Consider the following 25,441-nt stretch of genomic DNA (forward strand, 5'->3'; position numbering starts at 1 on the left):
CACCTCCCTGTTCCAGTGCGGCTTGGATCAACCCATGGCAAATGGTTGGGCTATGTATCTACTCCTGGGGCAAACGGTTCCAGGTATACTGAATGCCCCTCCAGGTGAAAGCAAACTGTGGCCTACATTCTTTGGCCAAAGGAATGGAGAAAAAGGCATTAGCAATGTCAATGGTGGCATACCATTTGGCTGCTTTTGACTCCGGTTCATACTGGAGTTCTAACATGTCCGGCACAGCAGCACTCAGTGGAGGTGTGACTTCATTCAGGCCACGGTAGTCCACCGTGAGCCTCCATTCTCCGTGGGCTTTATGCACTGGCTATATGGGGCTGTTAGAAGGTGAGTCTTGCTAATCACTCCTTGATTCTCTAGTTGACAAAACAACTTCTGAATGGGGAGCAAAGAATCCCTGTTGGTGCGGTGCTGCCATCTGTGCACCGTTTTTGTAGCAATTGGTACCTGTTGCTCTTTCACTTGTAGCAACCCCACAACAGATGGATCTTTTGATAAGTCAGGCAAAACAGACAGCTGCTTAACACCTTCTGTGTCTACAGCAGCTATTCCAAAGGCCCCTCGATACCCTTTGGGATCTTTAAAGTATCCCCTTTTGAGGTAATCAATACCAAGTATACATGGAGCCCTGAGCCAGTCACAATAGGGTGCTTTTGCCAGTCTTTACCAGTGAGGCTGATTTTGGCCTCTGATATAGTCAGCTCTTGGGAACTCCCAGTCACTCCATGAATATAAATTGATTTTGTCACTTGGTGACTTGAGGGCATTCGAGTGCACTGTGCACCAGTATCCACCAGGGCCTTATATTTCCATGATTCTGATGTGCCTGACCATCTAATCCACAGTCCAATATACTCTATTATCACTTTCCCCCCTTGGCTGGGGGTAGGGTCCCTCTATTTGTTACCTCCATTGTCTGCAGCAACTGGAGCAATCACCTTTTTGGAAAAGTTCACTTTGGTGGTTGATTTGTCTTGTAATTCTTTTACCCGTGCTTGAAGTGCAGGAGTAGGTTGTTTATGCCACTTCTTCATATCTTCTCCATGGTCACATAGGTAATGCCACAAGGCAAAATGTGACGTAATCTTACTGTTGTCACTTGCTCGAGCAGGACATCTTCTTTTGATAGCTGAGATATTGGATGGCACCGGCTGGGAGGAAATCAAGTTGATCAGCCTTTCCAGTAGGCTGTTTTGGGAATTCTGGTTCCCATTGGATGCATCTGTTACCACCATGGATTCATCAGCATCAGGCACGATTGATAGCTTGTCTATTATCTCTTCTTGTTCTCCATTCCATCTAGCTTTTCAGCTACTTTTGCAATGGTTGAAACACAGGCTCGTAGAGGGCTTAAATGTAACTCAAAGTCTTGAAGTTTATTAATCAGTTCATTTATAAGGGGTCTTCTTTCCCTTCTGCCATGCGTTGCTGCAAATGTACTGGCGTACCTCTCTGGTGCAGTCTTTGTGAATGTATGCCACATGTTTGGTGTACACCTGGCTCTCTCAGGATCATGCTCTTGGTCTGGCTCGTTAGGAATGAAATGGGGGCTATGTAGCCTTTCCACCACAGCATAATTCTCTTAAATAACGGATGCCTTCTTCCATATCAGTCCATTACTTTTTCTCAGGCATCTGATCGTCTTTGAAGGGTATTTTTCTTTTACAGCTAACAACATCTGCTTCCAGAGGGTAAAGGCCTGGTTCTGGCATGTACTAATGTACTATGCACACTGTATCCAAGAAATGTTTAAGAATGATCTTTAGCCTGAAGACCTTTGTCTTCAGCCTGAAGTCAATGGCTGAATCCCTAGCCACCCAGTTGGCGAGCTTTTCTACTATCTAGCCGCACACTGTTGGCCCCATTGTCCCAGCATCGAAGTAACCAAGTGGCAATAGGCTCATTCGGGTGACGTGAGAAGTCTTTTCTCAGACTTCGAATTTCATTCATTTTCAGAGATGATCAACAATGGTAACAATATCTTGCTCACCTCCTACTCTTTCAGGACTTCTTGTTGCCCTCATAGGTGTTGGTGACCGTGGTCTTACTGAGGGCCCCTCAGAGGCACTTCTCCTGGATCACGGAGCCACTCCTCTGGACCTCTTTCCTCCTCTTTCTTCTCTTCTAACTGAGTCAAGATTCATTTCATTTTCCATCTTCTTACAGTGGTGACTGACATCAACTGTGGTGCCTCCTGTGGTTGATCAGATTGGTCAGTTCCAGTGCTCTCATCCTCCAGCTCAGCTTGGAGCCTGTCTCGTTCGATTATGAGAGTATCTAGCTCAGACTGGAGGGTGTCTTGTTGAGATTGAAGACTGTCGAGTTTGGATTGCAGGGAGTCTCTCAATTCAGAGGGCATCTCTCTCAGATTGGAGGTCTTTTCTCTGGAGCAGGAGACTCTCGCTCATTTTGTACTGTTTACCCGAGACTCTCCCTTTCAATTTCACAAACTCTCTCCCTCTCCAGGATAGTATTGAATAAGGTCCGATGAGCATCAGCCAGATCCCAAATCATTTGTGCCTCCTCAGATCTGCCTGAGCCACAGCATTCCTGTCTCAAATATCTGCTTAAGCTCTCGGGGTCTTTCAGGTGTTTAGGAGTAAAGTTCCATGACACTGAAGATTTCCATCTGTCTAAAGTCTTTCCCGAGCCTCTCCACACTCCCTGCCACTCAGTATTCTCTGGTTTTGGGGAGGACTTTCTCAAAATATAATAAATACTAATACTGAGTGAAATGATGAGCAGTACATTCAGGAGATTAACAGTGCGATCAGGTGAGCATTCAAAAACTGCATAAAGGATTCAAAGGAGAGACTGGAAACCTGCTTAAAAATCCCCAGTCCTGTAAAATTAGCAGCTCCCTCTGGAACTGTATGCCACTCTGTACACAGATACCAGGTACATATTTCCACCAGTGTTGTCAATCGATTGTATATACCTATACTTCTATAGAGCAAAGTGGCGAACTTAATTAAGGCCCAGTATGTTTTGAGCATTAAAAAAGAAGAAACAGTGGCATGCAGTCCCTTGAAAGGCAGTTTCAGAAGAGAAAGTTTTTTTTGTTTTGTTTTGCTTTGTTGTGTATTGACAGAAGCAAGATGGCAAGGCTCAGAATTTACAAATATCCTAGAATACTGGCAGTCCGCCTGGACTTTTCAAGGTCATGTTTTCAGAGAGTACCGGTGAAACATAAACTTTCCCAATGAAGCTCTCCGAGAGCAGAGAGATTCGTTCTAAAAAGCTAAAAAGCAACTGTTGCCCGCATCCTTCACCAAGACTGTCAGTGGTTTACAGGCTGGTTCGGCCCAGTTCCGCGACCAGCAGGGCGGAGGGATCCGTGGATCCATGCCTCCGGAAAAGGGAAACAGGGGACCCCAAAATAATTGAGAACAGCAGCAACGATCTGAGGTGAAACAAACTAATTTACTAAATATGGTATCGGCAAAATATAATGAGAGAGAGAGAGTGAAAGGTGGAGAGGCCTCACCACAATGCTGAGGTGAGAAGTGCAGTCCAGTTGAGCCAATGAAGAAAAGCAGACAGAGAAGAGCAGACGGAGAAACGCAGGAGAAGAAGAGCAGGCGAAGAAGAGAACATCTGGTGACGTTGCAAGAAGTTATATCTCCTTGCTGACTGCAAAGCTGCCTGGGGAAATGTAGTTCTCCTCCGGCAGGCACCTGGAACTTGAGCATCAGCAGTCAAACCCCCAGTGCATTACATGATGTTATCGTGTGGAATACTGATAACCAAAAATCATAAAACCATGACACCTTCCCTGGCACACAGGTCATGGTAACAGGCCTGTAGTTCCCCAGATCCTCCTTACAACCCTTCTTGTAGATGGGAGTCACGCTGGCAAGCCTCCAGTCTTCTGGGACCTCACCAGTCAACAAGGAGCGCTGATAGATAATGGCAAGCGGCTCGGCTCTCACCTCCGCCAGTTCCCTCAGCTCTCTGGGTGAATCCCATCCGGTCCCTGGACTTGTGACAGTGCAGCTGGAGTAGTAGGTCTGTGACTGCGTCCTCCCGAATTGCAGGGAGTTCTGTCTGCACCCCAGCCGAGACTACCAGGTCAGAGAGTGGAGCACCCTGAGGATAACTGGTGTGACCTTTAAAGACAGACGTAAAGAAGGCATTCACAACCTCTGCCTTTTCCTTGCCCTCAGTGGTCACATTCCCAGCCTCCTCCAGTAAAAATGAAGATTTTCCTTAGTACTCCTCTTACCACTGATGTATTTGTAAAAGGCTTTCTTGTTCCTTTTTACCCCAGCGGCCAGGTTGAGTTCAATCTGGGCTTTTGCCTTTCTGACTTTCTCTCTATATATCTTAACAACTTATCTGTACTCTTTTGGAGTCACCTGTCTTTCTTCCACAGGAGGTAGATTCTCTTTTTCTCCCGGAACCTCAAGAATAGCTCCCTGTTCGTCCATGCCGGTCTTCTTCCCCGCTGGCTCATTTTGCAGCTTGGGGACAGTCAGCTCCTGTGCCTTTAAGACTTCCCTCTCACTGCCGGATTTCCTCCTCTGGCTGCCTCCCATCCCCAGCACCCCCTGCCTGATCCCCACCTGCCCGCAGGTCGAGCTGTCGGATGGCACGTCACACACCATCACAGATGCCTATGCTGGCAAGGAGTACATCATCCAGGTGGCCGCCAAAGACAACGACATCGGCACGTGGAGCAACTGGAGCGTGGCTGTGCATGCCACCCCCTGGACGGAGGAGCCCAAGCACCTCACCACGGAGGTTCAGATCACAGGTGAGACCCTCACCCAGCACAAACACCCCACACTCAGGAGTCCAGGGTATGGAGACCCCAGCACTGGGGGTGTGTGGCAGAGGAGGGCACAGCCCTTTACCACGTGCCTTCACGAGCCTGTGGCCCCGTTGCATGGTTGGAATGGCCCAGGAGGTGCTGACTCAGCACACCTAGCTCTGGCATCTTCCTCACTGGAGTGCTCCAAGTGCCACGACAGGGCTCTGGATTTATTAGTATTTGCTGGAGTGCTGCCCCCCACCATCTCCAGCTCTTCCTCTCCTCCACAGCTCCAACCCCGCGCAATGGCTCGGAGCGATGCCAGTTAGAAATAAAAGCCCCCAAGTTAACAAGCCTCTGTTTCTAGGAAAGAGCTGGGACCGTGTCCAAATGCACGTTATCAGCCCTTGGCTTCCCAGAAGGATGGGAGCGTGCCCTGCGCCGGTTCCCCTGACTGGCACCAGCTGTGGGGTGGCTGGGAAGCACTGGGGGACACTCATTGCCAGGCACTCTGGAACCCTCTGGGTCTACTGTTAGAGAACAGAAAGTCCCATAGACCACGCTGTCTCCATTCTCATCATCTTCTCCATCCAGCTTGGCCCTAGCGTAGCACCGTTGGGCAGTGTGGGGATGGGATGCTGCCCTACTCCTGTGGGCAACATCCTAGGGGGCCCCAGCTCCTCTCACCACCCACTCTCCCTCCCTGCAGAGACGACGAGCACCAGCACTTCCTCTTTCATGCCGCCCCCCACCACCAAGATCTGCGACAAGGGGGCCGGAGTGGGCAGTGGCGCCGTGGCAGTGTGTTGGACAGCTGGACTCGTCTTGGCTGCCTATGGTGTCCTCTTTATTTAGTGAGTATGCCCCAAATGGGGGCATGAGGGATGGGGTGGGTGCTGGAAGGGCGTGAAGAGCTCAGGGTCTGTAGCATGGTTGGGAAGGAGACGCTGAGCAGCCTGTGGGCGACGGCTGTTGGGTAGGAAGCATTTGAGTTTGCTTGCAGTTCTTTGTCAATAAACCCAACATGGCTGCTTTTCCAAATCGGGTGTTCTGGTGAAGATAGCTGGACATGGTTTTTCAGACACCTTCTGCAAAGCTTGCAAAGGAGTTGGGCTTAGATGCTCATGTTCAGCAGAGATGGGGCATAAAGGATGTGCCACCCACCAGGAGGCACCAGAAAGTGCACCAAACAGCCTCTCACATACTGAGGCAGAATGTTGAAAGGTGCACAACACTGAGAGTGGGGTTGGTGTCTTCTCACTGGTGACAGGTGACAGGATGAGGGGAAATGGACTCAAGTTGTGCCAGGGGAGGTTTAGGTTGGATATCTGGAAAAAGTTCTTTACAGAAAGGGTTGTTAAGCACTGGAATGGGCTCCCCAGGGAGGTGGTTGAGTCACCATCCCTGGATGTGTTGAAAAACCACTTGGATGGGTTTAGTGGTTGGTTATTTGGATTGCATGGTTAGGTCAAGATCTTTTCCAACCTGAGCAATTCTATGAATTCTATATATAACCATGCTTCTGACATAAGTCTCTTTCCAGGAAAAAGTGCAAATGCTGTTGAGCTGTTGGCTGTTTTCTGTTGAGCAAAGATACTACAAGGAAGGCAGTATCTGTATCCACTGTTCAGGAAAATGCAACTGAGGCTGTAAAATGCTAAAATCCAGTTTATCATTCACAGGTGGGAATGATGTACACTGAGGACAAATACTTCAAAAGAAGCAGCCCAGTCCTTAAAGAACAGGCTGATGTTTTTTAGCAACAGTGATATTTATTTGCTATACACCTGGAATTTCTTGGGTGTTCTCAGACAAAGCTCTGCCAGGTTCCCTGCTCAGGCATCTGCATCCCCCTGGGAGCAAAGCATTCTTCATGCACATCAGGCACACAAAGAGATGAAGTCTATTGGCTCCAAGAGGCATAGAAAGAGTTATAAAATTATGCAGAAGAGACAGCTGCACAGCCCTCAACAGGACTCCAGCCTGCAGTTCTGCAGGAGGTATTAGAAGCTGATCTGATGGCTCCCTCTGGCTGTAGGCTCTGTGAGTGAATCTGAAGAAAATGCATTCTGCAGCTTCTCCATTCCTGCAAACATCAAAAGAGCTTGGTAATCGTTTCTTTTCCACATCTGCAAAAATTCTGCTGCACACATTGAAGTTCTGGGTCAATGCAGAAACAAGGAGTTGGTACTGATCTGGTTATCACCCAGATTCTTAGGAAACAGAGGAGCTGGTGAATCCTCATTTCAAGCCAGTCTAAGCAATAGCTTTGGGAATACATTTGGGTTGTGAAAAGGCAGAGGGGCTCAGCTCTTTCCTTTTGTGTTCTAGATGGGGTGGGGGAGACGCTGATTATTACCCCTTTCCAACAGTCGTTACACCAGAGCTGGACACTGCATCCAGATTTAAGCTCCTTGGTACTCTCCTGAGTAATCAGGAGAGAGTTCTGCAGGGACCGCTGAGACACTGGGGCTGGAATTAATGCCATGTGAGGAGAGACTGGAGGAGTCGGGCTTGTTCTGCTTTGAAAAGGGATAGTTCTGGAGGACGTAAGAGGATCCCCTAACAGCTGTGAGGAGATTATTAAGAAGATGGAGTCAGGCTTTTAATGGAGATGCACAGCAGGAGGAACAGGTTAACTCTGAGGGTTTCCCCATGTCTCCCACTGGGAGAGGAGTCCAGAGATGTTGTGGGATTTCTGACCTCGGAGGTTTTCAAGACCCAGGTGTGCAAAATGCTGAGCAGCCTGGTTTGATGCCATCACTGCCACTGCTTTGTGAAGGTTGGACTAGAGACCTCCTGAGGTCCTCTCCAGCCTGAATGGCTTTGTGAATCTATTAAAGAAGTGGAAATCATAGAATCGCAGAATCACAAAGTTGGAAAGGACCTACAAGATCATCTAGTCCAACCGTTCACCCATTACCATTACTACCACAAGCTACTAAACCATATCTTGTAGCTCCTCATCCAGACACCTCATGAACACTGCCAGAGACAGTGACTCCACCACCTCCCTGGGCAAAGAATAAGAAACAAGAGAAGTCAGTAGCTGTAAATGGGTTCAACACAAAGGACCCTGAAAGATGAATGAGGAAAAGCTGGAGAAAATGACTGCTGGGGTGCCTGCTCTGCCCCCAGTACTTGGTCTGAGTCAGGGGGAAAGCTAATTGTAGCAAGGGCCTACCAGAGCACAGGGCTCTGGGACTGGTAAAGATAAGAGGGATGCACAGCCTAGGATGTCAGAAACACTCAGATGAATCTCAGCATTTCCTTCTAGATTTGGTCTAATCCCATTTTCTTCTGCCAATTCCAAAGGAAACAGGAAATTAACAGAGCTGTTGGGAAAAACATCTGTAAATGCTTTGGGCTGGCACAGACATGAGCCTTGGGAAAGGCTGTGAGGAAGGTGCTGCTGCCAGGTCTGGATGTGCTCACAAAGCATGCATGGGAAGGCCACCAAGCACCTCAGCCACCTTATGGAGAAACCCCCTCATCTGCAGCCAATACTGCCTCATTCCACAGCCCTCAGGAGCAGTTCCTGGTCCTTCTCACCCCTGTGCATTTTGCTCAGCTCTGGCTGGTCTGGCTTGGAAGCATGTGAAAGAGCGTGTATGCAATTTTTCAGTGCACACAGTGACATTCTGACAGTTGTCACTGCAGCCAGAGTTTTACTCCAGGAGGACATAGCCACTCGAGGGCTTCTGTGATAATAAATCAGGAGGTGCCAGTGTGAGGGAATTTTTCTGAAACAAAACAAGGACACTGGTTTTGTGGTGGAGGTGCCAAGAGACTGGCAGCTGCATCTCTGGAACACCAGAAAGGAAAGGAACAATCTGTATGGTCACTGCAGTTTCCCTCTGCTCAACAACCACTGCCACTACATCACAAAGTTGAGAAATCAAGTGTATGCTCTCCCTTTGCTCCTTTTATCTTCTCTTGCACCTCATCCGTGGGCAGTTATTCACCCCAAAAGTTTCTCTGTCTCATCATGTTTCTGAGATTTTCTGGGATGCTTTTGCCCTCCTATGCAGAAACATTCATCCTCTCGTCATGTTTGCATATGAGGACATTGTGGGTGCTACAGGTCCCTTGGCTCTCCTGATCTGTATAGGGTTCCCAGTGATCCTCTGGCAATTCTTCTGGCTGAAAAGTCCCTGCTTTAACGACACCTGCATTTCAATAATTTGTTTATTTTCCCAAGCACCAGCAGAAGAAAATTGAAAGTATTTTTCCTATTTTTCTCCTCACTTGTGCTCTTCATTGAAAGTAATCAAAGAATTTGTCTCAACATCTCTCCTCTGCAGGTCTCATCAGTGTTCCTGGTTTAACTGACTTTGGGTTTTGGGGTCAACATGTCCTGTTTGCATTATCAACGCAAGCCTGAGGTTGTCGTGGTTGGGAGGCCACACTGTGCTGGGAAAGGGATGGATGGGATTTACTGTAGCCAAGGTGCTCAGATTGGACAGCCAGCAGGCTTGCACCCAGGCCTTTCAAACCACTGCTTTCAGGGCTGTTGCTGACCTTGCTCACCCTATGTCCTGCCAAAAGCCAGCTGTGCTTAGCTGAGCTTTGTGCTTTCCTGCAGTATGAGCGTTGCACTCAGCCTTCAAAACCATGTGCTGGCAGGGAAGGTGCTGGCACAGCTGCAGTAATGCCAAATGTCTGCAGCCGTATAAGCCTGCTGGTAAATCCCCCTGCTTGTGCTATGCTGATAGTGGGGTGGGTGAGGGGGCTTGTGGCAGGGAAGGGAAGGAGAGGACAGATCGTTGTGTGCAGTGTGCCTGGAGCTGAAGCAAGTTTGGTCAGGTCTTTTTGCTGCACAATACATGGGCTGTGTTCTCTGCTCATTCCCCAATGTTGACACATCTGGCAGGAGCCACCCTGTGTTCCCAAGTCTCATGAGCACCAGGGCAGTTGCAGCTTCCTGCCATCCTCTTGCAGGCAAACCATCCTGGAAAATGTCTTCCTTGCCCCAGCAGCAGCCATACTATCAGAAGCCTTCCCACCATGCTTGGGAGAAGATCACATTTCAGCCACAATCCCCTCATAGAGGAGCATCTGTCTTCTCTCTCAGCTCCTCCTCACAGCCACCCATTAAGTGGGGACTTGATGCTGAATTTCTGGGAACGGTCACGTTTGTCAACTGTCCATCACACGCTGCAGTCAACCAGGGCCCCCTTCTGTCCTAGTGCAACCAGCTGCAAGCTGCTTCCTTAATATGGGAACAAACATGGGGCTGCAAATGGGCTGGGGGTTCAAAGCGATCCCTCAAGAGGGAGGATGACCTGTTTACTTTGACAGGGCTTGCTTAGTGGGTGGCTGTGGAAACCTCAGCGCACGGCTTTACGAATGTGTTGTGGCTTATCTGTCATGTTGGCCTGGAGTCTCCTGGCTGTGCGAGATTGAAGACTGTAAAATCTGGAGTCAGTCTGCTTGTGCACAGTTCTGCTCAACAACTATTGCTTGCAGCTGAGGACATGAGGGTCTAGTGGGAATGATTTTGAGCTTGCTTCTCCTTGGGCTGGCCACGCAGCCTGACTCTGCAAGCCTTCTGTGGGGACAAGGGACAATGGGATCCAGCCTCTGTGCTGGGATGCATCATGGACCTTTTGTCACCCTTGCTGCCCCTACGAACTTCCCCCTCGAGGGTCCTGTGTCCAGTGGTCCTGAGTTTTGCAGTGTCACTAAGCCAGTGACTGGAAATGGCTGGGATGTGCTAGAACTGAGCTTTCCTGGGAATTCCCTGCATGGATGCCATAGATTTGTTAGTCCTTGTGCTGTTGTGCAGGACTGCTGTCTGTAAAAGCTGTTTGCAGAAGTAGTCTGGAGCTGTTTGCAAACCTTCCAGGCTGGGTCTTTGCCTTAATCTTTGTGATTAGCTTAAATGGAACACAGCAGCTGGGCAGCTGGGAAGCCTGGGAAGTGGGACAAACACATTTGAAATCCAAAGCTTCCCAGAAGTTGCATTATATTGAGTTCAGTACTGAGAGACTGGAAGGACAGCTTTTTATGTGGACATCCTCTGAGCAGAAGAAGGGAGTGGGTTTGAGTGGAAGCTTGTGGTGTGCATATTCCAGCAACCAGGGCCAGGCAGGAGAGCCATGTGGTGAGGATGAAGGAAGGTGTGGGTGCCATATTTTCTCTTGGTTCTTGTTCCACCAGGCCTCTTCTAACACTGAGTTCAAGGCTGGAGAAACCACTTGTCTTCCCAGATGTAGCCCTTTGCAAACCACAGATAACAGCAAGATGGCTGTGAGGATGAGGACGCATCGGGTGTTTGCATGGAGACCCACGAGAGATGCAACTGATCCACTCTGTGTGCCAGGAGCTTGGTGTAGCTCCAGCTGCATATCCCCAGCTTTCTGCACCCTGCTCTTCCCAGGCAGCTTGGGGCCAGCTCACTGGGACCTCTCTTGCACAAGGAATGGTTCATGCCTGGGACTTGCCCTTATCACCGTGCTTGGGGATGCATCTCCCATTGAACCTGGGAGCTCCCAATAGGTTTAGGAAGAGTGACAAACACACAAATTAATTCAGTCTGTAAACCTTTGCTGCAGGGCAACCAGGGATCACTGCTCCTCCTGAGCACACAGGGAAGCCTGTGGCAGTGGGGGGGTGAATGGAAACTGCACATAGCTCTGGGGAAGTCCTTGAAGGGAGATTTGGGTCTGCAATCTCCAATGAGTGTCACTCACCCCAAGGAAAGATCTTCTGATGTCCCATGTCATTAACTTAGTGTATATAAAGTGCCTCTTCCAGCAAAGTGTGCTGAGCCCAAGAAGCAGCCAAGTCTCAGGACAGCGGGGATTTCCAAAAGATTTAGTAAAAAATGTTATAATATTTGACAAGGGTACAGGGATGAACAAGAAAGACGGTGCACGTGTCTGGTGGACCACTTAGTAAATAGCACATCCCCATGCTGGAGAACATAATAAAGTATTTTTCAATAAGACAGTGTTTTTTCCCGAAATCTCTATTTGACTAAGGAGTTTGCAAGGCAGATAACATCAAGTGGGAATGGAGAGCAACTTGACCTCCAAGGGCTGTTTGGATGTTTAGAGTTCTCCTTATCTTTGCAGTGCTATAGCCAAAGTGGCTGTGATCCTGGCTGGATGCAGAGCTCAGGCTCGGCAGCAGAAGTTGTACTTACTCTTAGTTCTCCGTGACAGAAGAGGAACTGTGAACCTCATCAGGTTCCAAAAGAGCTATCCAGGCAACTAAGTCAAATCTGATGATTGGAAGGTTGAGTTTATCCCAAGCTGAGGCAGCTTGCATGACAGTTTGGTGGTCCTGGTTTCCTGTGGCTCCCAGGAAAAGGAGCACACAGCAAAGACAAAGAAAGCAGGAGCATCGTTGGAAATTTCAACACTAAAATGGTACAATGAGACTGTTGTTTTGCAATGTTGGCAACTCTCAGAGAGACCTTTGGGACTGGAGCAGAGCCCTGCACAGATGGGAATTAGGGTCATGGCCCTTGTGGTCTTCCTGGGGGTGCAAAATCCCCCTCCTAATTGCAAACGCAGTCAATTACTGTTGGGATATGTGGGGCACGATCTGGTCTGAATCTAATCTGGGCTGCCCCAGAGCTGCCCCAGATGTCCTCCAGACATCTGCAACAATCAGAGTCTGCTCTGCTGCCAAGAGTTTGGGATAGAACCCTCTGGAAGAGGCAGGAATGGAACCTTTGGACCACAGTATACTACAAGCAGGAGCTGGACCTCCAGAGCTGGACTGCAAGGCTCCCTGGGTACGTGCAGAACCACTCTGCAGCATAGACTCCAGAGGCAGATCTGCTCTGAGTGCATGGGGATGCCGACTCTAGCAGTCTGTGTTCCACAATGACCCTGCTTGTGCTAGAATCATCTTAAGGTCTCCATCGCTCTCTGCAAAGGAGAAAGGCTACAATGAACCGTTCTCTAATGAGAGGGAGATGGAAAGAGATAACTGCCAGAGCACAGGGAAAAACAAGATTTGGAGCTGGGGCTCTGCTTGATGCACCCCAGCCGGCCAGTGAGTCCTTCGGCTCAGCGGGTGGCTGCAGGCAGTGTTCAATGGTCTGGAAGCAGCGTGGGGCTGGAAATTCCCTTTGGGGCTGGGGATCAGGCAGCACGGCTGTTTACAGTGAGGGAGCAGCAGGGAAGAGTTACAGGGCCAGGCACCGAGAGACCTCCCGGCAGCATCCGCCTGCCAAAGCTTTGGAGACACGTCACGTGGATGGAGACAAGACTGACCAACTTGTTGGGTTAGAGGAGCTCTGAGGGTGTTTCTTGTTTTCTAGGGTCTTATTTGTGGAAACCGGGTGCTGTAAACATGGGAGAGGTCAACACTGCAATCATTGTGTGGAATAAACTGTTGGCCATGGCCAACCACAGTGATGGAGAATTACTTGCAAGTCTTTCGTTTCTTTTCAAGCTCTGCAGCTTTGAGCCAGAATTTGTGTCTGACAAGTGCCGCTGTAGGAGAAATTCGGTGGAACACAAAGTATTTGGGTGGCTGTAAAGGCTGCATACCAATCCGCTGCACTATAGACACCTATTATATCTTCCCAGTGCCATAAAAGGAGATTCTGTCTTGGTTACACCATATTATCTCTTTAAAAATCTTTTTATGGGTCCTTCTTCATCCTTTTCTCAATACCTTATCCTTTTTTCTTCTGAAAGGCTGACACCAGAATGGACTGTGTCAGCAGCAGTCTGCTGATGTGCCTGTGCATGGACGTACATCACTTCCAAAGCTCAGAGTGTGATTCCTTGGCAGTAGTGCCAGCCATGAGTTTTGTAAGCACAGGTTATTTTTTTTTTTTTTTGGCTGCTGAAACTGTTGAAATTGAGCATTCTGGTAGACTGGAGGACTGTCTGTATTATGCTTACACAAGAGTGGCTGGCCTGATTGATCACATCTCTGAGCTCAGCCAGTGATAGTTCCTGGCCTGAGATCAGACAGGACAAACATACCCATTTCTTCTGTCCTTCGTGTTTATCAAAATAAAGCTCCCTAGCTATGGCCTTTCAGTCTCAGCAGCACTCCGGCTGTTCCCAGTGCAAAGCAGCTGGACGATTCTCCTAGAGCTAAGACGGGTGCTACCACCGCAAGGTCCTGGGGGGCTTTGGCAGGAAGATGCTTCCAGGAGGTCTCTTGGCACCTGGCTCTGTAGCTCTTCCCTGCTGCTCCCTCACTGTAGCCATCGTGCCAGATCCCCAGCCCCAAAGGGGTTTTCCATCCCCCACTGCTCCTGGCCTATTGGACACCGTCTGCAGCCACCCGCTGAACCGAGGGGCTTGGATGCTCGCCGGCTGGATGGAGCATCTCAAGCAGAGTCCCAGCTCCACACAGTGTTTACCCCACGCTCTTCCCCTTTGCCTCCTTTGGAGACCAATTCGGAGGCCAAGCCATATGGCCAGTCCCATCTTCCCAGATCTTTGGTGTATCTGAGTTAATTTCACCTCTGTACATGTCCGCAAGGAAGTTGATCTTCATCACGTGATTGGTGCAGAGTACCCTTGATGTTGCTCCTGGCTGCCAGAATGACTCTCAAGTCACTGCTTGTGCCTTAAAACACTGTCTCATTATTGATCCAGCTGCTGTTGGTTTTTGATGGCTTCACTGCTCTGCTTGTATTAGTCCTAATGACTAGTCATGTTTAGAATTTGAACTCATAACTTCTTCCTATTGCTTAATTGTATCTGGGCAGAAGAGACCTGTGCACCATGGAGCAGGGCTCTCTGAGCAGCCCCAAACATTTCCTCTCTATCCAACAGCTGTTTTCTCTCCATGCAATTTCTGGGAAGAGTTCAGACACCATTCAGAGGCTGGTACTGGCTCTGTCTGGCTAAAGGCACTCATGGTACACGAAGCTACCATTCCACCAGCCCATGCCCAATGCAAAGCTTGACATCTCATTCCATGGACTTCAATCCTGTCTTTTGGCTTTTTCCATTTGCTTTTTCTACTGTTGGGTTGCTGCTTCCCTGTTTGATACTGAGCTGTGAGCAGAGCTGAAGCACATCCAGTTCCCAGCTTACTTGATGCTCTAACATCTTCTACTAACCCTCCATAGCCTTCTTGGTTTTTTGCTTCATTTCCCTTCGGCAGCCTTTAATTTCTTTTCCCCCCCTCCTGCCAAGCTTGCTGCATTTGCCAGATCCTGTCTGCTATATGCAGTTGGATACATTCTCCCTGGCCAAGCCCTTTGGGGCTAAATTCATGCCAGGGGCAGCACAGGGCTGCTTGGCAGATGCTAGGTGTCAGCAGCACGGCTCTGCCTGCTTTCAAACTCAACATCCCACATCCCTCAGCATAGAGCCATGAAATGGAGAAGGAGTCGCTTCCTTTCTGACAACACTCAGCTGTCTCTTTTCCCAGCAGTTTCCCTAAGTCTCTTTGAATTCAAGCTATGCAGGCTGCACTGGGACGGTGCTTCTGTGTGTCCTTGCTCACAGCCCAACCCAAACCTTTCTGACTGCCTGGCTCGGCTCTCACATGCCTGGTCCATTGCCTGAGGGATTTACGACTTGTTACCTCTCCGTTTTCCACAACAGCTGGACTAGTACCAGCAATTCCCACTACCTTTTATTTACACTGCAGGGAGGGAAACTGCAGGGATTCTGAATCAAGCCTTGCCATGGTGCTTGATGGGAGAGGAGCTGAACCAATGCTTGGTGATAGGGCTGAGGACCAAGTGAGAGGGTCACTCATTTTGGAGGGCTATGAAAACACAAATCGCCCCACTCTCTCATGCAGCACTCACTTCTTTCTCACCAAGAGCAGGAGCATCTCACTGTGTCCCATCCCTAACACAAACCTTGCTACTCCAAGGATGTCTCCACTGTGCCACAGAGGGACCAGCATCACCCCTTCCAGCACAAGATGAGTGTGCTGGTGCCACAGTGACAAATGTACAAGCTCACACCAGCCTGAGCCCAGAAGATGCCATGTACTGGGCTGTGCGTGGCCAAGAGGGTGAGAGCATTTTTTTCTGATTGGAAGGGGTAACAAAAGCCAGAGCCAGCCCAGCCCCTTGCTTTTGGATCAGGGGGGTAGTGCTATGGGCAGCGCTGCACACCACACAGAGGATGGAGAAGATCTTGCCACGCTGATCACTCACACAGGTTCCTCTCACCACTATCAGTACCATTTCACTCCATGCACATTTTTCTGCACATTTTTTCTCTGCATTTTTTTAATCTGCTCCCGGAGCTGTTTAACACCTCCATGGCCATATGGGTGAGTAAGGGGTTAACTCCTAGCATGACTCTCAGCTGGGAAAATGCCTTTCTTTGGGATCAGAGGGTCTGGGGTACACGGGGCACAACACTCTCTCTGCCCAAAGACACCAAAGCCCTGCAGTTCAGCACCAGTTTATGGGGAGGAGAGTCCCGGGTTGTGCTTCCCAGCACGCTGTGCTCACTCCGCTCTTCCCATCAGCCCTGCTGCACGCCGAGGATAGGGAGGCAGCTGCCGCGTGTGCCGCTGGCTTCCAGCAATTCTTTTCCCGCTTCCTAAGGATGCCATGAAGCACGTTTCTATACGGTGCGGGCTGGCAGGCAGCCCTCTCCCCTTCCCAGTGATAGGGGCTTTCCAGGCTGGGCTCAGCGAGGTGCCTCAGTGGCTTTCTCCTGGGAATCGGGGGCTCTGCGGGAAGGAATTTGCTGGTCAGCGGGTTGAGTGAAGCTGAACGACCCTATTCCTGTTAGCAGAGACTTTAATTTGGATGCAGCATCCAAAAGGATTTGGAAATTCCCACCCCCCAGCTTGGGTCTCCTGGATGCCCTTAGTCCATGCATGCAGCTGAGAAGACTCTGTGTCTGGTCCTGAGTGAGCTGAGGAGCAGACCCCACTGTCCTGTCGTGCACAGGGTACTCGGAGCAGAGCTGGGGTAGCAGAGGAGCTCTGTGGCCTCTCCTGACGTGTGGGAATGAGATGCCAAACTGCAATGCAGCAATCTGGGGAAGCAATTCATAAGCAAACCCCAGGCTCTGGCACTGGGGTGAGGGGTGCATACAGGGCATTTGAGATGAGGATCTGAGCAAGTTGCCTGCAAGCTGCTGGGATGATTTCAGTATTGGAAAAGTCTTGCAAGCAAGGTGGCTATGGTCCCTGACTGTTTTTGCCTATAGGTCCTGTGGGTCACTGTAATCTCTCCTCTTCCTGCAGTCTGGGATAAATGGCTTGAGTTGCCCAAACCTGTGGCACTGCAGCATCAAAGGGTATTTTCCATCACTGCAGAAAGGCACCCTGTCTGGTTGTATTCTTCTCCCTGTAGCTATCTCTACCGCTGTTCCTGAGCTCTGGTGGCTGCAGGAACCCAAATTGGTGAGCAATTTGTTAATGGGGGTACAATGCAAGAAACTGTGCCTGTCCAGAGCAGAGCAGTGCTGCTCCTGGAGTCTGCTGGTGTTGGAGAGCCCTAAAAAACCTTTCTTCTATCTCCCAACATTTAGATCTGCCTCATGACTCCCTGCAGACAGGGATGCTCATCCCTATCTCCCACCAGAAATGCTTTGCTTTCTCCTGGATGTGAGGGATAGAAGATAGAGGAGAGCACATAAGGTGAAGGAGGATTTTGGAAAGGGAGGCAGGAGTGGAAGTGGGCACAGATCCCCTGCCCAGGTTACGTGTGGCTCTGCACATTGCCTAGCCTGTGCCCAGAGCAAGAGCATGTTGCTGGGTACCCCTGCCCTGAGCTTGTGCACCTCCAAAACAACTATCCTGGGAGTAATGGAGTGAGGATCCACTCAGCTGTTTTCTTTCTGATACAAATTTCAGTGACCAGAAAATTGCTAACAGTGATGCCTGCAAAGGAAGGACATGCCCTGACCTTGCTCAGCAGCTCAGGCCATGTTTGGGGCTGTCCAGAGGATGCTACTACAGTGTCTTGAAAACAAGAAAGCAAGGGACTTTCCAGGAGCAGCCAGACCTGGGACCAGGCAAGGAATCCAGTAGGGCTCTGTGCAGTTTCTCAAAGCTCCCCTGGGGTAATTCACTTACTGTAGGGGCAAGCAGTGGCATCTCTCTCCTCCCTTCGCATCACTCACCTTGACATCGTATGGGTACCAAGACAAGCCTAATCAGGGTGGATGGCAGGGAGGGAGAAAGAAGGAAGAGTGATCTTGGCTCTCCAGCACATGGATCTGTGGTGGGACAGAGGCACTCTGACTATCCCAGGTGTGCAACGCCAGGGCATTCCCCCTGGTGCTCATAGATGCCACTGATACTTTGGGGTTGGAGCGACATCTGATGGCATGTGGGGATCTACACTGCCAGGCACTCTGGGGAGATGCACCCACAGGCAATCTGCTGCTGCCCATGGACCATTGCCCCTTCTGTGTAGAGAGCTCAGGCATCTTATCAGTGCTTTGCTCTCTGCTGGGACTTTGTTCTCCCCCTGGGTTACTCATTGCCATCAATGATTGATAATGAGGATCTTTATCAGGAACTGCTTTAAACTTCTGGGGCTTCACTAGCAGCACACTGGGGCTCAGGCAGCAGGACTGAGGGAGGAACTCAGACTCCTCCTTACAACTGGAGAACCTGTGAGGGCTCTGGGGACACAATCAACATGGTCAGCAGAAAGGATGGAGGCCAGGCTGGGTCAGGAGGGTCTGTGATAGGGGGAGGGTGATAAAGGAGCTCCTTGCTGGTGGTGGCTGCCCAGGGGGCTGAAGGGACCCAGCTCTTCTCAGAGGGACCCTGGGTCTGGGTGAGAAGAAGCAGTACAGGATGCACCCAGGGAAATTCCAATTAAACAGAGGGAAAATGTTTTCAACATGAGAACATTTTGAGTGTTGGAACAGGTTGCCCAGACTGTTGTGAAATCTTCATCCTTAGTCGTGAAATCTTGATCCTCCGTCTCTTCCAGTCTGTGGCATGGTGACCGAGCCCTCTCTTTGGGTTTTGCCACTGCAGTTGAGCTCCCTCAGAAGCACTTCTTGCCAGATCCGTGCCCAGCATGTCCTGCTGAAGAGCTCGCCGTCTCCTACCTGAGGGACAGTGCCTTGGGCTTCAAGAGAATCTCACCAGCCGTTTCCCTCATCTGGTTGAGTTCCCTGCTCAGCCCCAGGTCCCCACAGTAAGGTGACACAGAGAGGGTGCAGACACTCTGGATCTTCACGTATGCAGAGAGGGAGCAAGCTGTACTATCTCCCCCAGCCCCATTTGCACCATGGACCCTGCACATCCCAATAGTAGAGATGCACTCAAGAGTTTTGGGGGGCTCCCAAAGTAGCTTTGGAGAAGAGCTGAGAGAGCTCGGATGTGGACATTCTACATCAGGAGAATGTCTTCTCTTGGAAGCAAAGCACAGGCTGGGGAATCAGAAGATTGCCTCCTTGGTTTCCCTGATGACTTGGCCACCTGCCAGGGTCACTGCCTGGGGAGCCAGCAGGCAAGCAGTAGCAGCTGGGAGCAGGCAGCGGCAGGTTGTGGGATGGGGTAGGAAACAGGAGCCCAGAAATTACCTGGACGTGCCAGGGGCTGTGTCTCCGGTGTGCCCCCCGCGTGGCACCCTGTGCTGTGCTGGGCAGCCAGGAACAAGACAGAACTGGTCCGTAAAGGGGGGCTCACTGCTTACGGGAAACTTCCACCCTCCATCTCCTCTATCACAGCCTCTAGTGGGCTGACTGCCAGGGGGACTGAAAACGAAAGCAAAGCGACTGCAGATAAATTGGAGCAGCCGAAGCTCAGGACAGCAGTGTGTGTCCTGCTGCTCAGCATCGCGAGGCTCAGCACCCACCATGGCCCTGCGCGTCCTGCTGCCTCTGCTCCTGCTGGCTGCTTCTCTCCTGCTCCACCAGGCTGAAGGTGAGGGCTGTAGGGAATGTGGGGCAGGAGTCAGGATTAGGGTTAGGGCTCTGCATAGAGTGCAGTGGCCCTGAGAGCAAAGGGTGGTGGTGTGGTGCAGGTGGATGTTTGGGTGTCTGGGTGGGGTGGCAGCACCCCAAGCTTGGGGGCAAAGCAGGAAAAAGAGCCCATTCCTGCTTCTGCCCCAGCAGCAGTGCAGGGGTGGCACTGTGTGTCACATATCGCTGCAGTGGGGCACTGGGGAGCAAGGTTCCCATCCTTATTTTGGTGCCCCAACATCAATCCCCTGCATTGCTCAGGGGAAGAGATAGAAGAAGTTGGATGGAAGGAAGGTGTTTTTAGTTTGCATTCAGTTTTCCCAGCTCTAATTTCTTAGGAATAGGCGATAAATTATATGAATCTCTCTTACGTTGAGATGTTTTGCCCATGACTGTAGTAGGTAAATGGCCATGCCGTTCTTAGCCCATGAGCCTTTTTTCATCCTGTTCTCTCACCCTGTTCTTTTACGGAGCAGTGTTGGAGCTGACCTGCCCATCAGCGTGAAACAGTCACAGCATCACTCCCAGGAACAATGACTCACATTGTGCTTCCCTGGGGTGCGAAGGTGCCTTGGCTCAATGGGGCACCAAAATCTCACATGCCCCCTCTGGCCCCCAGGTGTGGACAATCCGGCCTCAGACTGCTGCCTGAAGACCAGCCAGAAGACCATCCCCATCAAGCTGGTGAAGACCTACAGCATCCAGGGCCCTGAGTCAGGATGCGTGCTGCGTGCTGTTGTGTAAGTACTCCACGGTGGCCTGAGCCCTCCCTCTTTGTGTACTCCTTCTTATTCAGCAGCAAACCCATCTGCCCATACTCCCAGGTTCACCACCAAGAAGAACATGAAAATCTGCTCCTCTCCTACTGACCCCACTGTCCAGAAGCTGATCAAGAGCCTGGACAACAGAAGAAAAAACCCTTCCCAGCGCAAACCCAAGAGGCAGAAGAAGAAGCAGGTCTAAGCCAGGCCTGAAGAGGTAGGTGAGGGGCAGACTGGGAGGGAGGGGATCACAAGCTGGAGAAGGGATGGCAATGATGCTGCCCCGCATCCCAAATTCACCCCCTCAGCAGCCTGGGGATGAAGCTGCTGGCAGAAATGCTTGGGGACACTGCCCCACAGCCCCACAGGTTGGGGTGTGCTGAGACACTCACTCTCTCCTTGCCCTCTTCCCTAGGACAAGAACTTTCCCCACTGACCACCGACCAGCAATGGACACCTGCAGCACACTCACCTTCCAGCGTGGGGCAAGAGGGGACTGTGCTCTGCCCCATGTCCTCCACCCCTCTGTTGGCACCCCCTTTCCCCAGCAGGGAGCTGAGCCCCAGCAGTGAGCACCTTCACCATGGTGGGGGGGTTCCTGCAAGGCACCTGGTGGGACGGCAGCTTCATTTGGGGATATTATACATTTGTATTTATATTAAAGACTCTGCTTTACACAGTTGCACCTGGAGGGCTCTGCTTGCTGCTTCACAGAGCACCATTTATGCTGCAGACTGGCTTTTCTGGAAGATGCCTCTTATTTTTATACCAAATAAATGATGGCTGCAGTTCATTCCCCTCTAGCCCACTTGCTCTTTTCCAGCTTCCAAGCAGTGCCCAGGGCCAGGGTGCTGCATCTCACAACACCCATGGTGGCTGAGAGCAGCATGGGGACTGCAGGTTCTGCTATACTGTTGGGCTGGAGCTTACCTTTAGCTTCAAGTTGTTGCAGTATCACAGTAGGAAGATAGGTTTTTTCCAAATATCCTTTGATTTTTTTCAATCCTTTTTTTTTTAGATATGAAATTGCAATGAGGTCAGAGCAAACTTGTCATTTTAGTGCGATTTTACCGCTTTGTCCTCACTCGTTTTTGCTGTATTCAGAGATTGAGTCATTATTAAGCAAAGTGCTTTGCTTTCAGGAGCGATAAAAGAAACTCTCTTAGGCTTTCTTCTCCAAAACGAAATGTGTGCATGGTGGAAATAGTGCACAGAAGGCTATGCAGGTGCAGCAATAGAAGAATCTGCAGAATTCATTGCAAATACAATAGTGAGCAGCTCTACCAAACCCTGAGCACACTGAAAGGTGAGGCTGCAAGCAGGTGGGTGGATAGATCCCCTGACTGCAATCTCCCCACTGTGCTGAGGAACAATGGAAAGGCTCTGTAAAAGCCACAGTGCTGTTTGCTTTTGGCCTTCAGACATGGACTTCAGTCAGTAAGGGTCTATTAAGCTGTATGATTACAGTAATAGGATTTGTGGGGCTTAAAAATTTCAGCATAGGAAGTGTGCTGGCTGGTGAACACTTGTAGCTGAGTGCTTCTATTGAGTGCATTTATATGGCTGATTGCTTTATCTGGTGAGCGTTGAGGTGTATTCTTTTAAGACTGTAAAGAAACTGTGAAGAACCGGATACCGACCTGGGCACTGAGCCGGCCCTGTGCCACAGTGCGGCTGTCCGGGCTCCAGGCAGGATGCAAGGCAATAAAACATATCTTTCAAACACAAACACAGTCCTTCTGGCTCTCATCACCGTCTTTGGGGAGAGTGGGAAGGGTGGGGAAGACAGGTTAGGGTGAAAGGGCTGCACCGCACATCATCCCCACAGCCATGACTTCGTCTCAGAGCCGTGCTCCTGTGCTCTCTGGGATGTTAGAGGAGTTATTAATGGGGCTGTGACTTGCTCTGGTCATACAGGAGTGCATGCACAGGCATCCGGCCGGGGCTGACGTGAGTCTGCAAGCCATCCTCACTGCAAAACACTGTTACAGAGGAAAACAAGGTGAAAAGAATGTAGCAGAAACCTCAGGTGAGAGCAGACAAAAAAAACTGCTGTCATGCATGGCAGGTGCAATAGCACCAGAGAACACCCCAATTATACTCTCTGAGCGACAGGCTGGAGGAACAGCGCTGGGCTGGGGGAATTTCCAGGAGCTGGGCCACCCTGGAGCAGACAGGATTAGGTGACAAGCAGAAAGTAGCCGAGCAAGAGAGAAACCACAACATGCAGCCAAAAGAAGGAAAGTCCTGAGTGTGAGCCAAATGATCTGCTCAGCAATTACCTGGTACAGATGAGGCTCCTGGCAGCACAGCATGCTGGGCTGGGATGCTGGGCTGAGCTCCAGTGATGCTCACCTGGGGACACATGCACAGGGTTGGTCCCTCCATGCTGTACTGATGACAACACATGGGAGCATGCACACTGCAGCTCTGCAGATTGGTGCTTACAGGGCTACACGGGTGCTAGAAGGGCGGTGATCTCCAAAACTGTGGTGTGTAGACACGTGCCCTGCAGGAGAGTGGTTTCCTCTGGACCTTGTTTCCCTCAGTGGTGGAACTAGGGGAGGAACTGTGGGTTATTAAGTGAGAGATATGCTCATGGAGAGCCAGCATTTCCAACCACATCGTCCCCGTGGGCTCTGTCCTCCTGCTTCAGCATGGAGATGGAGAAGTGGATGGTGGGCAACGGGGCTCCCACTCTCCCCAGTGTCAGCCACTTAGGAACTGGCACAGAACTGCCTTCCTGTTAGCCAAGACCTCAAGACCTTCTTTGCTCTTTTCTGGCCAAAGTCAAGTGCTCACTGTTTTTTCCTTAATTCCATTTTGACCTACAATTGACTACATTGACTACATTCTCTCAGCTGGAGGAGATCCCAAGGAGATCCTGGGTGCCACGCTGCTGTGGGACTGAGATGCTGTGGGAGACGTGGAAGCCTCCCATGTCAGAAGCTTGTAGTAGAGGCATGGAAATCAAAACAGCTGTGATGCAGTCTCACATTTCTCAATGAGGTGAATGCAGCCAGGCCAGATCCTGCCACGGGGGCTGGCTGCGTCTGAGCTTGCTGGAATTCCCCTTTTGCCCTTTCTAGCTCCTTGGCTTGGAGATGGGGAGCAGAGCACTGCACAACACCCTGGTAAGAGGGGGTCTCAGGGAGGACAGCAGCATGACTTGTGCCTCCTGAACAGAGCCCAGCGATGTATAACAGTACGTTGGATTTCCTACGGGAGCCCCCTCTCTCCCTCATGCGTTGTTCCCGCTTTCATTAAGAAATTCTTCCTCAGGAGTGAGCGCGAATCACACCAGAGTGGGGGGGGATGGTCGCTTGGATGTGCTTTGTGGCTAACCACATTCTTCTTAGAAATCTCACTGACCCCAACAGAGGGGGAAACCCATCGCATCCCCTTTTCCCAACGTGGAAAGCCCCTTTCCTCAGTCTCTCATGGTCCTCCTGGGGAGCAGAAGTGACTCCAGCAGCCATGCTTTCACCCACTTGGCACTGGGAAAGCTCCATGTCACATGCAGGAAAGCAGAGCCTCAGTATCTCTCAGGGGCTGAGGGCTGCTGGAGGTGTTGCAGGAGTTATTCTCCCCCCAGCCCCCAGGATGCACTGCCACACCTTTTGCTCATGGCCTGTCCTTTGCCATGAGGACAGGGCCCCCAGAAGTGCCAGGAGGAGAGATCCCAAAGGAGGGGACCTCCAGCACTCCCTGCTGATCCTGCACCATCCTCCTCGCCACAGGATCTCTGCCAGCATCAAGGGAGAATGAGTGGATATCAGGTCCCAGCACCAGACTGCATCCACATGGGACTGATGAATGATGTTAATCCTCTGCTGCCTAAATTCCTCTTCCACCCACCAAGATTTCTTTACAGTTAATAAGCTTGGAGAGTGCTGAAAGTGGGAGGGTCTGACTGCAGCTATGCTTGCACATCCTGTTTGCACTGCGCCTTCTGCCTGCCAGCTTCCTCCTGTCCCCTCCGGCAGTACTGACATGCTGGGCACAGGCGCAGCTGGAGGAAAGGCTCTCCTGATGGAAAGCACAGTGCCGTGCACAAGGTGGCACCAGCAGCCAGCCACACAGGGCTGGCTTTGGCACTTTGGCAGGTGACATGGCTGGAGTTCGTCTTCCTATCCCGGACTATGGAAGGAGCAGCTCGCTATCTCCTACTGCTGAGAGGAGCAGAGGGATCTCCTGTCCCCAAGGAGACCTTTGTCCCTGTGTTGCAGTCTCCACCGAGGTGCAAGGAAGGGCTGAAGCTGAAGCAATGGAGAGGGTGCAGGGGTGGAGATTTTAATCCAAGACTTGACTATCCTTGTGGGGAAATATTTTTCCTGATATTAATGGGCATTTCCCTGAGTGCAGCTGGTGCTTCTCTCCCCATCTCCAGTTCTCTCCAAGAGGACCCTGGCTCTACACCTCTCCAAATGCCTGTGGGGCAGGGGTGAGATCCCTTCCACTGTCCCTTCCACAGGCTGCATGCCCCATACCACGCACCAGGGCTGGAGCAGGCTGGCTGAGGGTGGTGGTGTTGGTGGCACTGTCCTGACAGTGACCTCAAGGAGGGACATCCTCTGTCTCTTCTCTGCTCTGAAGTTTTGCAGCAGGAGTGTGCTCTTTGCTCCTGGTGATGCCTGCACGAGCAGTGAGTGCTGGCAGCCAAGCCTCCGTAGGGGATTTCTGCCCATGTGCTGAGAGTATACACTTGCAGAAAGATATGCAGCTGTCTTTGGCCATGAGCCCATTTGCTCCAGGGACACCTGGAAACCACACTGTCTTTTGGCATGTACGCTCAGCCAGGCTCCATCCACCAGCGCTGCACAGACGCTCCAAGCTCAGGCAGTTCTGAATGTGTCTGGTGTGCTCGCAATGGGGAGGGCATGGAGGTGGAGGGGCAGCCAGGCTCCTGCAAACAAGTTGGAAGCTTTAAAGGCAGCCAAGCAGCTTCAATACACACTCATCTCTGGGGGATGAGCCCCATCCAGTGGGGATGTCCCAGAGAGGTCATGGAGGAGGGAGTGAGAAATGCACGGGATGAGATCCCATAAGTGTTTTCCCAGGGACCAGGGGTGAGGATC

The 25,441-nt window shown here is 50.8% G+C and overlaps 2 protein-coding genes across 2 annotated transcripts; both read left to right on the forward strand.

The window, feature by feature from the left end:
* The first annotated feature begins 4,213 nt into the window (after positions 1-4,213).
* On the forward strand, positions 4,214-5,635 carry LOC128074615 (ciliary neurotrophic factor receptor subunit alpha-like). Its single transcript, XM_052670632.1, has 2 exons — positions 4,214-4,768; positions 5,475-5,635. Exons 1-2 carry the CDS (start codon positions 4,441-4,443, stop codon positions 5,618-5,620), a joined length of 474 nt encoding a protein of 157 aa, XP_052526592.1. The 5' UTR covers positions 4,214-4,440; the 3' UTR covers positions 5,621-5,635.
* A 13,788-nt stretch (positions 5,636-19,423) lies between these two features.
* On the forward strand, positions 19,424-22,092 carry CCL21 (C-C motif chemokine ligand 21). The gene is made up of 4 exons (XM_052670635.1): positions 19,424-19,564; positions 20,222-20,342; positions 20,427-20,580; positions 20,779-22,092. Exons 1-3 carry the CDS (start codon positions 19,498-19,500, stop codon positions 20,563-20,565), a joined length of 327 nt encoding a protein of 108 aa, XP_052526595.1. The 5' UTR covers positions 19,424-19,497; the 3' UTR covers positions 20,566-20,580; positions 20,779-22,092.
* Positions 22,093-25,441: the final 3,349 nt, after the last annotated feature.

The sequence above is a fragment of the Tympanuchus pallidicinctus genome, unplaced genomic scaffold, assembly GCF_026119805.1.
Source record: "Tympanuchus pallidicinctus isolate F22 unplaced genomic scaffold, pur_lepc_1.0 scaffold9, whole genome shotgun sequence".
Taxonomy (NCBI): Eukaryota; Metazoa; Chordata; class Aves; order Galliformes; family Phasianidae; genus Tympanuchus; species Tympanuchus pallidicinctus.

Coding starts and splice junctions, on each gene's coding strand:
- LOC128074615 (XM_052670632.1), top strand. CDS start 4,441: ATGCCGGTCTTCTTCCCCGCTGGCTCATTTTGCAGCTTGGGGACAGTC. Junction 4,769..5,474: donor CACGGAGGTTCAGATCACAG/GTGAGACCCTCA, acceptor CCCTCCCTGCAG/AGACGACGAGCACCAGCACT.
- CCL21 (XM_052670635.1), top strand. CDS start 19,498: ATGGCCCTGCGCGTCCTGCTGCCTCTGCTCCTGCTGGCTGCTTCTCTC. Junction 19,565..20,221: donor CCTGCTCCACCAGGCTGAAG/GTGAGGGCTGTA, acceptor TCTGGCCCCCAG/GTGTGGACAATCCGGCCTCA. Junction 20,343..20,426: donor TGCGTGCTGCGTGCTGTTGT/GTAAGTACTCCA, acceptor CCATACTCCCAG/GTTCACCACCAAGAAGAACA.